The following is a 13660-nucleotide window of genomic DNA, read 5'->3' on the forward strand; positions in this document are numbered from 1 at the left end:
GGATAGAAAAACATGCCACAAAGATGCCGCTTTGTGTTTTTTGCATCTTTTATGGGCTGCGAACGAGTCACATTCCTCCACACTTGGTAATCATGAATAGAGGACAGGACAAACAAACACAGAAGCACATGCTTACATAGACATGCGTATGCACACACAGACACACGCACACAAACATACAGATGTAGACACACACACACAGACATACACACACCTCTAGCTTACCTGTCTCTGGACTTCAGCCAGGTGATAAGGCAGAGCGCCCTCCTCTAATGGTGCTATCCTCTCAATGTCTGCATGGTTCAGTCGCCTACACACACACACACACGCGCACGCACGCACGCGCACACGCAGAGTTAACACTGGTTGCCATGGCTACTCTTCACAACACACTTGGCCAGAGAGCATACTGTAAGGAAGGATTTAGTTTCTTGCCACTCTTAAAGTTTTTTTTGGACCGCTTCTCTCTCTCTTCTCTGTTCTTCTTGTTTTTGGGTGGGGGTGGTTGGTTATATTTTACTGGTGGTGACTTTTCACCGAGTCTGACCACTTTCACTGTCAGTGACTGTGACCACAGACAAACAGAGTAAAAATGTTGCCCTCTAAAGTGGGCAACCAAAGAGAACCCCAAAAAAAGACAACAGAGAACGCTCTAGAAGGAGCAGAAAAAGGAGAACAACGTACAGCAGAAAACGGAATGAGCTGGTGACAGATAGATAACTTCTTTTTGTGTTGCTTTTCTGAAAATCTATAAAAAAGGATACAGTTCTTGACTGGGATTCTTTTTTCTTTGCTTTGTTTGAATTTTGTCTTACTTTGTGTTTTTGCAACTGTGCTCTTTTTTTTTTTTTACCTCTCTAAGGGTTAAGTGTTGGTATTTGTGTACAGTATATGACATATTTGGCTTATACATCTAATCCAAGAAATCACTGGAGTTAAAAATGTAAGCCATAGAGAGAGAAAAGAGAGAGAGAGAAAAAAAGAGAGAGAGAAAAGAGAGAGAGAGAGAAAAAAAAAGGAGAGAGAGAGAGAGAGAGAGAGAGAGAGAAAGAGAGAAAGAGAGTGAGGCGTGAGAAGTCAGGCCTAGGAACCACATAAGCCGTATAACAGCAATAGAGAAAGCTGACCACTTTTACGCTACAATGTCCACTTGTAAAATGCACCCAAAAGACAAACCACAAAAATAAAAAAGCAATAAAAAGAGCTGAAATGTTCAGTTAGCATTGTCTTAGATGAAGGTCAGTGCCCTTTATGTTACAAGAGAAAGCTTCCAGTGCAGCAACTGCAAAAAAACACACACAAAAAACACTTTTTCTCCATTTGGGTCCCCAAAAATGGTATAGCACACTGTGTTAATGCACCCCATGCCATTCGGATCCTACCAGAGTCATCTCCCAACCCTAGTTCCTCTCTTTCCCTCACCCATTTCTCATCATCGCTTCACTGTTTTGTCTAGGCACGAAATTAACCAAAACAAAAGTTCACTCTACAACAAAGTAAGCTACCAGACAATGCCTTCCACCCCCTTGAGTGCGTCCACATGGATATAGTGCAGAGCCGGCGGGCCCATAACGCTCACTACGCTCTCTGCGTAGGGCCTCGCGTTGCCCATGACGTCACTTACGTTGAGGTAAAAAAAATAAAAAAAATAAAAAATAGGCTAATTTAAAAAACGACGAACTTATTATTGATTCCGTCACGTATATAGACCTAGGGCCTACGCGGTTCACCCCTTCTTCTGTGGTTAATTTCGGATGGAACAGGAGTGAGAATCTTGAGTGAGAATCTCACAACAATGCCGAGTTCCTGCCCATGTCAGTCAGTGCATCATTGGTCAGTGCGCATTACCAGCGTTCCTTGCGTTACCGCGGGAACTTAAGTCCGCCTGTGTAATCGAATCAACAGGAATAATCAAGAAAATTATGTCTTGCCGTCAATGTCTTACTGCTGTTTCGAAAGCTGTAGTAGCTGCCTAGTTGAGAAACATCAGCTGACTTCTAGCCCGAGAAACGTGAGTGCAATCGAATCAGCGGAGAAGAGTATGAGATAGGAAGGGGTGCCGTGTGTGTGTGTGTGTGCGTTTGCGTGTGCGTGTACTTGTACTTGACTTGATTTTTTTTAATAGTTAGGGGGGCCCCTTGGCATATTTTTGCTTAGGGCCCCACAGAGGTCAGAACCGGCTCTGATATAGTGCATTCTCAAACACCAGGAAAACCCATGGTCAATAGAATGATTTGATTTAATAGGAGGATACCATTTGGCGTTCCAGTGAACATTCACCAAGTCAGCCATTCAGGCATTGTTTTCACCAAAATCAGGCACCCACCATACTCATTTGGGGGAATGCACAAGAAAATAGTCATTGAATTGCATAGGTTGGACGTCTTATTTCAATGCACTTTCAATAGTGTTATCAGAGATCTTATAGACAGATGTGTCATTCTACAGGGTTTCTGCACATTTTGGATCACCAAATATAAGACTTTTTAAGACAAATATAAGACCTCTGATGATAAAATATAAGACCACCGCTCGGGGTGAGGCATTGCAATATTGCTAATGTTATTAGTTTGCATTGCTATAATGAAATGTAAGCCTAGTACATAATTATATTTATTATATGGTTGTGACGTCATCTGTCGAATGCTCCATTCATTTCAACGGGGCTCCCCAACGTTCGGACGTCTGTTATTTTTCGATAACGGACGGGTTGGTCTATAACAGACCGCTGTCAATGGCAACAAGACTTTTCACTGCTAAAGCGACTTTTCAACAAGACTCTAATCAGCTGCTGTGATAGACAGCACCCGTTGTCCTGGCTACCGCTGTCAATGGCAACAAGACGTTCACTGCTAAAGCCACAAGTCAGCGAATGTTTCATATCACTCCGCAGGGTGTCCGGTCTTTTGTCACTCTAATCAGCTGCTGTGATAGGCAACACCTGTTGTCCTGGCTAGCCTCCTAGCTGTTGCCTAGCGGTGTTCCACAACGGCACTGTTTTGTTTTGCGCAGCAACAATCTTAACATTAAATAGGTCTAAAGAAATGTCCCCGCATGTGTGAATCATTTAAGTATATCCATATAATAAGCGGGTTAACTTTCGGCGAGTCGGTCGCTTTGTGGAATAGCAGCACTTCAGAGAGAACAAGACCCCTCCGCTCCGCGTCGGGGTCTAAAGATTCTCTCTGTCGTGCTGCTATTCCACGGTAGCGACCTTCTCGCCGAACGTTAACCCTTACATAACAAACAATATTATATGACTACTGTGCTTTTATAGTGTAGCCTAGGGTAAACACAGTGTAAGCAGTAGCAAGGTGTAACTGATCTGTAGGCCTACAGACACCATGCATGCATATGGTCAGTTAACTGACAACTGGGATTTAATTGAGGGTCCCACGCATGTTTTGACGGCCTATGGAAAAATCAGATGAATGTTCATCAAATGCCTTTAAATGTACACATTAAAAATGGCTCAACAATTCATCATTTCTGATGGATAAATAGTTGAATGCACTTTGCTATTAGGAGAGAGGACACCTGGTGTCAAAAGGGTTAAATGTATGACTACTCTGAGTGCCGTTCCTCCTACTCCAGCTCGCTTTATCAGAGACGGGTAGCAGAAGCAAGCGTTCTACTTTGAGCTTAGCCTGTCTGTAGTTTGTTGTTCTCTAGAATGTGCGCAAGAAACAGCGCACAACTTGGAAGCGCTTTCCAGCATGTCCATAACAAGCATTTAGCGCGTTTACCGTTGCCCATCTGGTTACCGATTTGGACATTACGCACCTCGCCAGATCATTGGCTTCGTACATATTCTGTTAAGTTACTCATCCGATTTCGTATTGCCTCGCGCTCACTTCCTCTTGCTGCCATCATGTTAACGAAATCATTTTGCATTTGACAGAGGCATCAAATAGCCTGTCACGTAGCTAGAGGCGATTTTGAAAGTGTAGGCTATTGTATGAAGGAACAATTATTTTCGAATACGGTCATAATGGACTTTATGAAATGAACCCTTTACATTTAGCAAACGCTTCTTCCCAAACGCGAGGGCATGGCTAACATGCTTACGATAGACAACATTCAAAACTTACACTCAACGACTGATTAGGCTATGCGTCCTCCCGACACAGTTAACATCAAGCTTCATATTCCGACGTTGCTGTGGATAGCAGCTAACCGTTTTATTTCTTGTCCTCAAGCCACATTTCACTGAACGTGCATCTATCTACCCATCTCGATTCACGTTCATATTTTTTCGACCACTTTTTTGACTGTTTCTACTAGAACATGCAAGTAGGCTAGACGCTGCGCCCACAGGTCTGCGGTTGCCCCCCGCTGTGTGGCCAGCGGGCTGCGCTGCGCCACAAACACAGATCCGTTTCCTCTACTTTTCCGCATCTTGATAAGGGACGTACGCCGGTTAAATAAGGTTTATAGCGTCAAAAAAATAGACCTTTTTTCTTACATTCAAGCTACCCAGATGAAATATAAGACCTCCCACGTAAATATAATACCACACTTCCAAAAATTGGCGAAATATAATGCTTTATAAGACCTTAAAAAAAATATATTAAAAGTAAGACTTTATAAGACTTTTTAAGGATCCGCGGAGACCCTGTTCTAGTTCTTTTCTGGTATCCATGTGATGTCGGGTGAACGCCCCTTTAGGAGGCCTTCAGAGTCCTGAGATTGAGAATAAATGGATTCCCCTTAGCGCTGGAGATGGCGGTAGCGCACTTGTTGTGCAAACACCTCAAAAAGAGAAGAAGAAGGAGTGGACAACGCCCCCTTAGGAGACCCAACTTGAGCACACTCTTTTGCATTGGGTGGGCGTGTTTGAATCCTCTTTATTACTCTACCCTCTTTGGTGTTATGTTTAACTATGTGAAGTGGCGATATGAAGATATTGACAATAAATCCAAATTTGATCTGGAGAATGTTCTTACCCGGTCTGGGAGTGAAGGCCAGACAGCTGGTAGAGGATGTCGATCTCCATGGGAGTGATCTGGCCGAACTTATTAGCCGCGTGGATAAACTCCTCTGGAGGATGGATAAAAGCACAAAACCCAAATGAATCAAGTGAAACAGCGTTTCTTTGTGGGAGCTTTGCGTGGTGTGTGTGTGTGTGTGTGTGTGTGTGTGTGTGTGTGTGTGTGTGTGTGTGTGTGTGTGTGTGTGTGTGTGTGTACCTTTGGTGATCAGCGTGTCCTTGCGTGAGCCTGCAGCAGTGCTGTAGATCTTGCGGATGAGCTCCATGTTGTTGAGCAGAGAGTTGAAGGCGTTGAAGTAAGAGAAGCTGACCACGTGGGAGGTGCCGCCCCCTGCAGCCTGGGAGGGGAAATAACAAGAGCAGGTGTGTCAGGAAGACCTTAGTTACTGGGTGCAATCCAAAACATGTTCCTCCTGTCTTTTCCCGTTGCTTACAGCCTCTTGCCTCGGTGTTGGCCTGCCTTGTCCGTGGAGAAAACAAGAACGTTTCCTGGGGTCATCCTAGATAGAGGTGACTTTTGGGTGGCTTTTAAACATCTTGACTGCAATTGAGGTAATGCTCTTTTGCGAGATATTGACGAGAACCGAAGAGCAAGGTTGACTGGAGCAATGTATTGAAATATTTGACATCTGACATACCAAGTAGCAGCTTGGGAATGTGTCTAACACACTAGAGTCAATTTTTTAAGTGTGTTTTCTAAGTACTTTGTCTCTGACTTACCGAGACCAGGTTCTCCTCCACGAAGGGCGTGAGCACGTGGTGCCTGATGGTGACCATGATGTCGCTGAAGTCCATGGCGGAGATGACGCCCGTCTTGCCCTTGTCCTTAAGGGCAAACGCCTGCCGGGCATGCTCCAGCTGCAGCTCCTATGGCAAGAGCACAGGGACAAACCTCAGTCTCAGAGATTGAATGGAACATCACACACACACTGCGCTGAGGATGGTCTGAATGGGACCGAAACGTTTGCACTGTTCACTTGGGTAGTACTTTTTTTTATTTTTTTCGAAACAAGCAATAAAAGGACACTATTGCATCGGCATACAAGGTGTGCGAGTTCCCCTTACTTGATCCTATACATCACACACACACACACACACGCACACACACACACGCACGCACGCACGCACGCACACAAGGATACTAATTTTCACTCATATCTTTTCTCTTTGGTCAGAGTTCCCATTACACACTTCTTCTTGGGGAGTATGTTCGTATGTTTGCTTCTTTTCCCACAGGTGTTAAGTTACAATCCTCTTAACAGTGCTTACAAAGCCTTGCCGAGCTCTGCAAACAATAACCTGGAAATAGTCCAGATATTTACATGACGATATAAAACCCAGCTCAAAGAAGGACCCATTTACAAATACATGCCACCATTAGAATAGCCAGGATCTCCGAAATGGCAGAATAAAAAGGTACTGGCAAGGTACTTGCAAGTCAAGTACGAGTTCAAGAACAATACAACCGCATGATTTTTGCTCACCGGCCACTGTGGCTAGTGGTTTTCCTGAGTCACTAGCCAATCATCCTTTCTGCTAGCCAGGGTTTTGTCGTTTTTTTCTTGCATTTAAATACAAAAAAAGTGATGCAACTACTGTGACTTGTAACACCAACGAGTAAGTTACCTGTCTAAGTGGCTAGTGGGACTGAAACTGAATCTGCTACTAGCCAAAGCCAAGTTTTACCAGCATTTGGCTGGTCAGGTGCCAGTGTCAAGCCCTGTTCCAAATCCAATTCAACCAAGTGATCATTCAACCAGGTCATTTGGAATATGTGGCACTGTAGCGTGAACTAATGAATGCAGGTGTCCCCATCACTGCCTTAGTAGGCCAACACGGGGGAAAAGGCATGGTACGATCAAACATATTCAAACTCCTTCCCTAAAATTTGAATATGGCAAACACAAGACCATGAGTCACACAACAACGCTCCTCCAGCTGTGCTGAAGAGTCACAAGTGAACTGATCATCAGACACACACACACACACACACACACCCACACAGACACACACAGACACACACACACACACCTGTGAAACGGGGACGTGTGGCTGCATGAATGTTATGTTTTGAATTTTCTAGAAACAAAAATCATGATTGCATCCTGGAAAATGTGTTGCCACACACCGATTGTTCTTGGGTAAAATTCTACTGTTTAACTCCACTGTATTATGTGGCCATCTTCAGGCTGTATTTGTGTGTGTGCGTGTGCGTGCGTGCGTGTGTGTGTGTGTGTGTGTCGTGTGTTGTTTTCAGTCACCGTTTTTTAGGCTACGGTACTAATTCTTGCAGGCAATGTGTTGTGGCATTCCATAATTGCTTAAGTTTGTTTGCTGTTGCCATGTTGCTCGCTGTCTTCCTCTTATAACTGTTGCTAGTTGGGACTCAAATGACATGAAGTCAGTGTAGCCATCTAAAAACCTGAAGACAAAAAATAATTCCAAAGGATGGCCTGATTTTAAATGAAAGCACCTTGCAGGTTGAAAACTTACAGGCAAAAAAAAGATGCAACGCATGGATGAGGCAGTTTTCAATTGTGTTATTCTGTGCACAACGCAACTGAATTGGGAGTGTGGCAGTTAACACCCAAAAAAACCGTGTCAAAACAAACATCACATGGGAAACCCTGCCCCATAGCTGCAGGCACATAAGCACCACAGATGCGGAGTCCATGTGGAACTGTCAAAGCTGTTTGACATGTACTACACATTCAGCTCCACAGTCCACACGCTCCCACCACATGATAACACTCGCTTTGTCAGACCCTCTGAGTAGCAGTGTTCTCATGTGGTCCAGCAACCTCAGTGGTTCTCAACCTTTTTTGAACAAACGCCTCCATGACCTCATCATAAGCCATCCAACGCCCCCCTTAGTGTTGAAAAATAAAATGGACCAATCCTCCCCAATGGTAACTAAGCCCCGCCCTGACTCAGCGGCAATAATATCAAGGGCCCCCTTACGCCCCCTGGGGGGTGGTAGCACCCCTGTTGGGAAACACTAAGCAACCTGGACGAAGCGCACCAGAACCCAAAGCCCCGCTCCTCCCTTCACATTAGCACTTGTTTATTTTCTCATCCCTTGCTTTCACGATAACCCCCCCACTTTTCTCTCTCTCTCTCTCTCTCTCTCTCTCTCTCTCTCTCTCTCTCTCTCTCTCTCTCTCTCTCTCTCTCTCTCTCTCTCTCTCTCTCTCTCTCTCTCTCTCTCTCTCTCTCTCTCTCTCTCTCTCTCTCTCTCTCTCTCTCTCTCTCTCTCTCTCTTCTCTCTCTCTCTCTCTCTCTCTCTCTCTCTCTCTCTCTCTCTCTCTCTCTCTCTCTCTCTCTCTCTCTAACCCCCACCCCCTCCTATCAGAGGCCTACGGGCCAAGTAATTTGAAACCTTTTTTCCTGGAACACAAACAGGAAACAGGTGCACGTCGGCCAATCAGACGTGATTAGAGATGACAGGTGAGCAATCAGGAGAGGGGCCGGGGGGTCAGAACGCCTGTCACAACCAATGATATTCCCCCGAGCGGACCGTCCTGACGTGCATTAAGACTTGCGCAGACATTCCGCACCTCCTGTGCTGCATATATACACACAAGTCCGTCAAGACAAATAAATGGACACAAATATGTAAATAGATTACAATTAGCCGAAGGCTGATGATTTAAAAAGGCTGGGTATTATGTTCAGCATCTACCAAGGTATGACGTACATGAACAAATATAACTTTTTCATTTTTAGGAATGTGTTGTGTGAAAAAAAGAAAACAGAAAAAGAAAGAGGGGAAAAAAGAGAGCAAGAAAACAGTTCTCCAACATTGTGGAATTACACATAACTCCAATTAGAAGGTTGTGGACACGTGGTTTTTGTTGGATTTCATTAAAGCACTGCTACTGTCAGTTGGGAAGTGTTGCTGATCTTCCAAGGAGGGTGCCAAGTATCTGAATCTCAATCTGATTCATTTAACATGCATATCTGAATATGTATGTATACATATCTAAATATGTAGGTGTAATGTAATCTCTAGTGATTTGGACAGACACATACCACATTTTGTTTTCTGTGGGAGAGGTCGGAGAGTGACTGATTTCCAGAACCGAGTTGGCCAGGAGGTGATTGGTTAGTAGGGCAATTAACTTGAAAATGTTGCATAGCGTGCCTTTAAGCCTCACCTGCAGGAACTGGGTGAACTCCAGGTAGTTGAGGCGTTTCTTGAGGTCATGTCCGAAGTGCAGGTGGATGAACTCGCCGTCCCAGTTGAAGGGAATGTGGTGATGCACCGTGGTCTGGCTGAAGATGTCGCGCACATTCTCTGCAGAGTGGGGAGGTGAAAAGACACCCAGAGTGAGTAAAGGCCCAGAACAGGCTTGCAGCAGGACGTGGATGCATGAGCACAAATGCATTGCTATGTGTATTTTATGTCAATTTTGTGTGAGGTAGGACACAAGGTACACAGATGTGTGTGTTCGCCGCAATATTAACAACGGCGACGGCCGATGTTCCCAATTTCCATATTGAGAGTCAAGCAATGGCGGAAAATATTAATGAGATCCCCGTTGGCCATCTGCCCCCTACCTACATCATACCTCCAGTATCTTGCGAGGCGCTCTGATAGCTCTTTTGCAAGTATGTACACTCATTCAATTTCACACACAGTTGCATGCGCAATTTAAGTCAAGCAGAAACCATATCCCAAGCCTAAACACATCCTAGAGGAAAAAAAACCCTAATGAGCACAAATACATGAAAGGAATACTCGATTTTATGGTGACACGAATGGTAGCAGTATTCAGTCATGTAAGCACTTCGTTTCAGTAATATTCTGGCTGTAAAATGCCGTGCCACACATGTAAAGAGAACTTGTTTTTATTTGAATGCTGACGATATTCTGTTTGAAACTGAAATATTCTGTGTACATCACGGTGCTCAATGAATACTAGTAATAAGGGTGGAGAAAAGAGACCCATAATTGAGTAACCGCCCGAATACAGCGGCCGCGACCTGAGTGAGGCGTGCAATGGAAGTAACTTAGTATTGAGTCACGCGACAAAAGCGATTCGCGTGACTAGAGGCGATTCGTGCGACGAGAGCGACAGTTTGTAGTTGAACTCCTGGGAATATTATGCAAATTAGCTATGACGGGTTCAGCGACAGCCGCCAAAACCAATGGGAACGCTGGAATGCTTACATTGTGCTTTTAACGGACATACTCTAGTAGTCGCTTCAATCGCTCTAGCTGCACAGAAGTAATTCTCTGTCCCTTGAATCTCATCGCGGCCGATGCATTCGCCCGGTCACACCATTACTTTAAGGAGGAGCAGAGACACCCGTGATGAGTTAGACTAATGCTGCTTTATTGCCGCCACCCAGTTCTCCATTTTATCAAAAGTGTTGCGATGAAAGAAAAGTGACTGCAACGGCAACTAAAGTTGATTGCAATGCAATTCCCCACGATGCTTTCGAGAAACGAACCCCACAACGGGTGTCAGTACTGGTTCCCGCACCAGTTACATTAGGAACCAAAGTACTCACCGGTGAACACAAGACCCATGCTCAAACCGTCTGTTTGTTTTACCATGTGACTTGAACAAACCTGCTGAAGTCTACTTTGTTGCCACAATTTGCTTGTTTTACATTTTTTTTTTTAATTCATCGGGAACCACATTTTAGGTTCCCAAACAATCTGATATTTGGCATGAATACAGGCTTCATTTCCAGCCAGCATGGGGGGAGCAGCATGGTTCTCTGTTGAAAACGCTACATGAGGCTTGATGCCTTGTGGGTATTAGGATGCACAACAAATGGAGGCAAAGGAACTGTTCATTTGTGTATGTGCGAGAATGAAAGTGCAAGTCTATTCGAGTGAGTGTGTGTGCACGCGTACAGTGCAAGTGTGCACGTTTTATGGTTGTAATCCAAAATCTCCATAACAATCAAGCTATTGTCCTTTAACAGCAAGTGGCACTTGTGAATAAAACCTGGCATCATTTACATGCACATACACGAACGCGTGCGCACGCACGCACACACACACGACTCACCAAAGGAAATGTCTCCAGTGCCAGTCTTATCAAAGAGCTGAAAGGCCACTATGAACAGGGCGTCTGGTACACACAGCACAGACTCGAAGGCCAAGAACTCCTGAAAAGAAATAAGCCTGTGGGAGAGAGAGAGAGAGAGAGAGAGAGAGAGAGAGAGAGAGAGAGAGAGAGAGAGAGAGAGAGAGAGAGAGAGAGAGAGAGAGAGAGAGAGAGAGAGAGAGAGAGAGAGAGAGACAGAGACAGACACAGAGACAGACACAGAGACAGACACAGACACAGACACAGACACAGACACAGACACAGACACACACCGGTAGTTACAAACATGAGCCAAAATGGTCACACGACTTACACTACTTTCCTGTAAACAAAACACAATAACAAAGCTTAAACTGTACTGCCAAATGCATGGCTTGTCAGTTTGACTGCTATAACTGTGATTCAGTCAGAAACTCATTGTACAACGTACCCTTAAAAAACTTTCTAGAGTAACAGTTATTTTAAAAATCTTCATGGTTGTTACATTTCAAACGGCTCAGCTATTTTAGTCAGGTCTATCTGATTTCGAGATGCATCCTAAAAAAAGACATTTGTATTTGTATTCCAGTGGACCTTTTGAAAATGGTCTGGACTGGTTTGTGGAGAATCGTACAAATAAAAAAAAGATCATAAGAAGAGGGTCATTCTAGCCATCTCAAATATAATCCTCCATCATGTTAAGTAAGTTAAGGCTCAGACAACATGGATTAAATGCAAGCAAAAACCAATGCTAAACAGCAATGCATAGAGTGGTAAAATGCAGCTCAATGAAGTACACTGGAAGTGTGTTGATCAAAGCCGAATCAAGACGAAATCGTGACAGTAAAGTGTTGATAAGGATACCATTCACAATGTCATTGAGTCTGACGGTCTGACCTATACAAATACAGTCTTCAACAGCTTTCAGACATTTTGAAATGGGAGTCAATAAACCAAACCAAAACAGTACAAATAATAGTAAAAAAGACAAAAATAATGATAATATCTGTTCATGTGCAAAGAAAGAAAGAAACAAACCTAAGAAAAACTTGGAATGCTTGCATAAATTATTTCACAAAAAGATTTCACCTTCACTGGAGTAGATTCCGATCCAGTTGAGTAATCAACAGCCATAGTCAGTCCCCACTGCCTCAGATAAGGGCCTGGCGGTTTACTCAAAGAGCTTCATAATTAAACCAAGTTCAGCTGGCACCTTCCAAGAGTGTCCACGGGTCACTAGCCAGTTTCACACTCGACTGGAGGTCACGTCCCGACCACAGGAAACCATGCCAACATGGTAGGATTTTTTTTAAATAATGTGACAAAGAGTGGTATCGTTTCTTTTTTTATGTACGTATTTTTAGGGGGTTTTATGCCTTTATTTGACAAGACAGTCTGAGATGGTGACAGGAAGCGAGTGGGACAGAGAGACGGGGTGGGATCGGGATATGACCCAGGGTCCACGAACCAGGGTCCCCGTGGGCAAGCAAGCCCAAATGTGGGGGGTTTAGCGCGCTGCGCCACAGCGCCCCCCAGTAGTATCGTTTCTTATTAGTTTATATGGATTCTAGTGTGATAAAGCGGTCCGCACACTGGGTATTAACTCCAAAAATACTTTTTCATTTTTACATACGGCAACGTTTCGATCAAACAGAGGGATCTTCCTCCTTATATGGTTTCTAGAAATTAGCATCCAGTCAAGTTCCCTTTGAGTTCAGCATGTGTCATGAACTTTAAAGATTGCAGCACAATGTTGACGTATATATATTACTGCAGCAACCAAAGTTACAAAACACACACACCCACCCACAGTTAGAGAATTCTACACATAGAAAGCTATATGTGAAACACATGATGAACAGAGTCAGGGTCAGGGGTGAGGCTCATGTGGACATTGTGTTCCAGTCAACAACAGCTTCTTATATTGAATTATCAGTACATTGGACTTGCAGGGGGAAGGCCCTGCAGTAAAGTGGGGTTGAACGGCTAGCCCAAGGGCACCTTACAAATAAATACAAGTAGCAGAATGGACCCTGTTACTTCCCAAGCTATCTCCACACTGGTCTTTGTAAAACAACTATTGTCTAACATGTAAAAAGACGGTTCTTTCAAAACATACTTGCATACATACACTTCCATAATATTCTGCCTGTCTGTGCGATCCACAGTCTCAAAGTCACTGACCAAACACAAATGACTTCATTCAAGACGTCAAGACAAAGTCTAAGCTTACCTCATGTAAATAATGAAAGGTATGCCGGCGGCCCTGTGCGGCGTATTACAGGAGCATGTAATTTATTACAGGCCTTAAGTGTCTGCTCGTGTCACACACCAACTTCATAAATCCAGACTGGGCTATGCAGGGCACCCTGCTCTGCTCTGCGATGGGACTTTGTCTACTCTACTACAATAATGGGCCATAATGACATTAAGACTTGGCCGCCGTCCCACTCACCACAAGGTTTATCTAATCACACGCAGGACATTAGAAAGTAGCTTGGCTGCGAACCACAATAATCATATCTAGCCATTACATGCCGATGCTAATAACACTGCCATTAAATTGGATAATAACACTATATGGCACAGATAGATGGCATGTTAGCCAGGCTGTGCCCTCCTAGTG

At 44.1% G+C, this 13660-nt stretch overlaps 1 protein-coding gene across 2 annotated transcripts in view; it reads right to left on the reverse strand.

Moving 5' to 3' along the window:
* The window catches only part of slc25a12 (solute carrier family 25 member 12), a 44978-nt gene that overhangs the window by 25137 nt on the left and 6181 nt on the right, over positions 1–13660 (reverse strand). For both annotated transcript variants that reach the window (XM_063211799.1, XM_063211800.1), the window contains exons 4-9: positions 11017–11132; positions 9148–9287; positions 5711–5857; positions 5190–5328; positions 4947–5040; positions 226–310 (exon numbers count right to left, since the gene is read on the reverse strand). In XM_063211799.1, the coding sequence (XP_063067869.1) occupies positions 226–310; positions 4947–5040; positions 5190–5328; positions 5711–5857; positions 9148–9287; positions 11017–11132 (721 nt within the window). The remainder of the gene's footprint in view (positions 1–225; positions 311–4946; positions 5041–5189; positions 5329–5710; positions 5858–9147; positions 9288–11016; positions 11133–13660) is intronic.

This window comes from Engraulis encrasicolus, chromosome 12 (assembly GCF_034702125.1).
Source record: "Engraulis encrasicolus isolate BLACKSEA-1 chromosome 12, IST_EnEncr_1.0, whole genome shotgun sequence".
Classification (NCBI taxonomy): domain Eukaryota; kingdom Metazoa; phylum Chordata; class Actinopteri; order Clupeiformes; family Engraulidae; genus Engraulis; species Engraulis encrasicolus.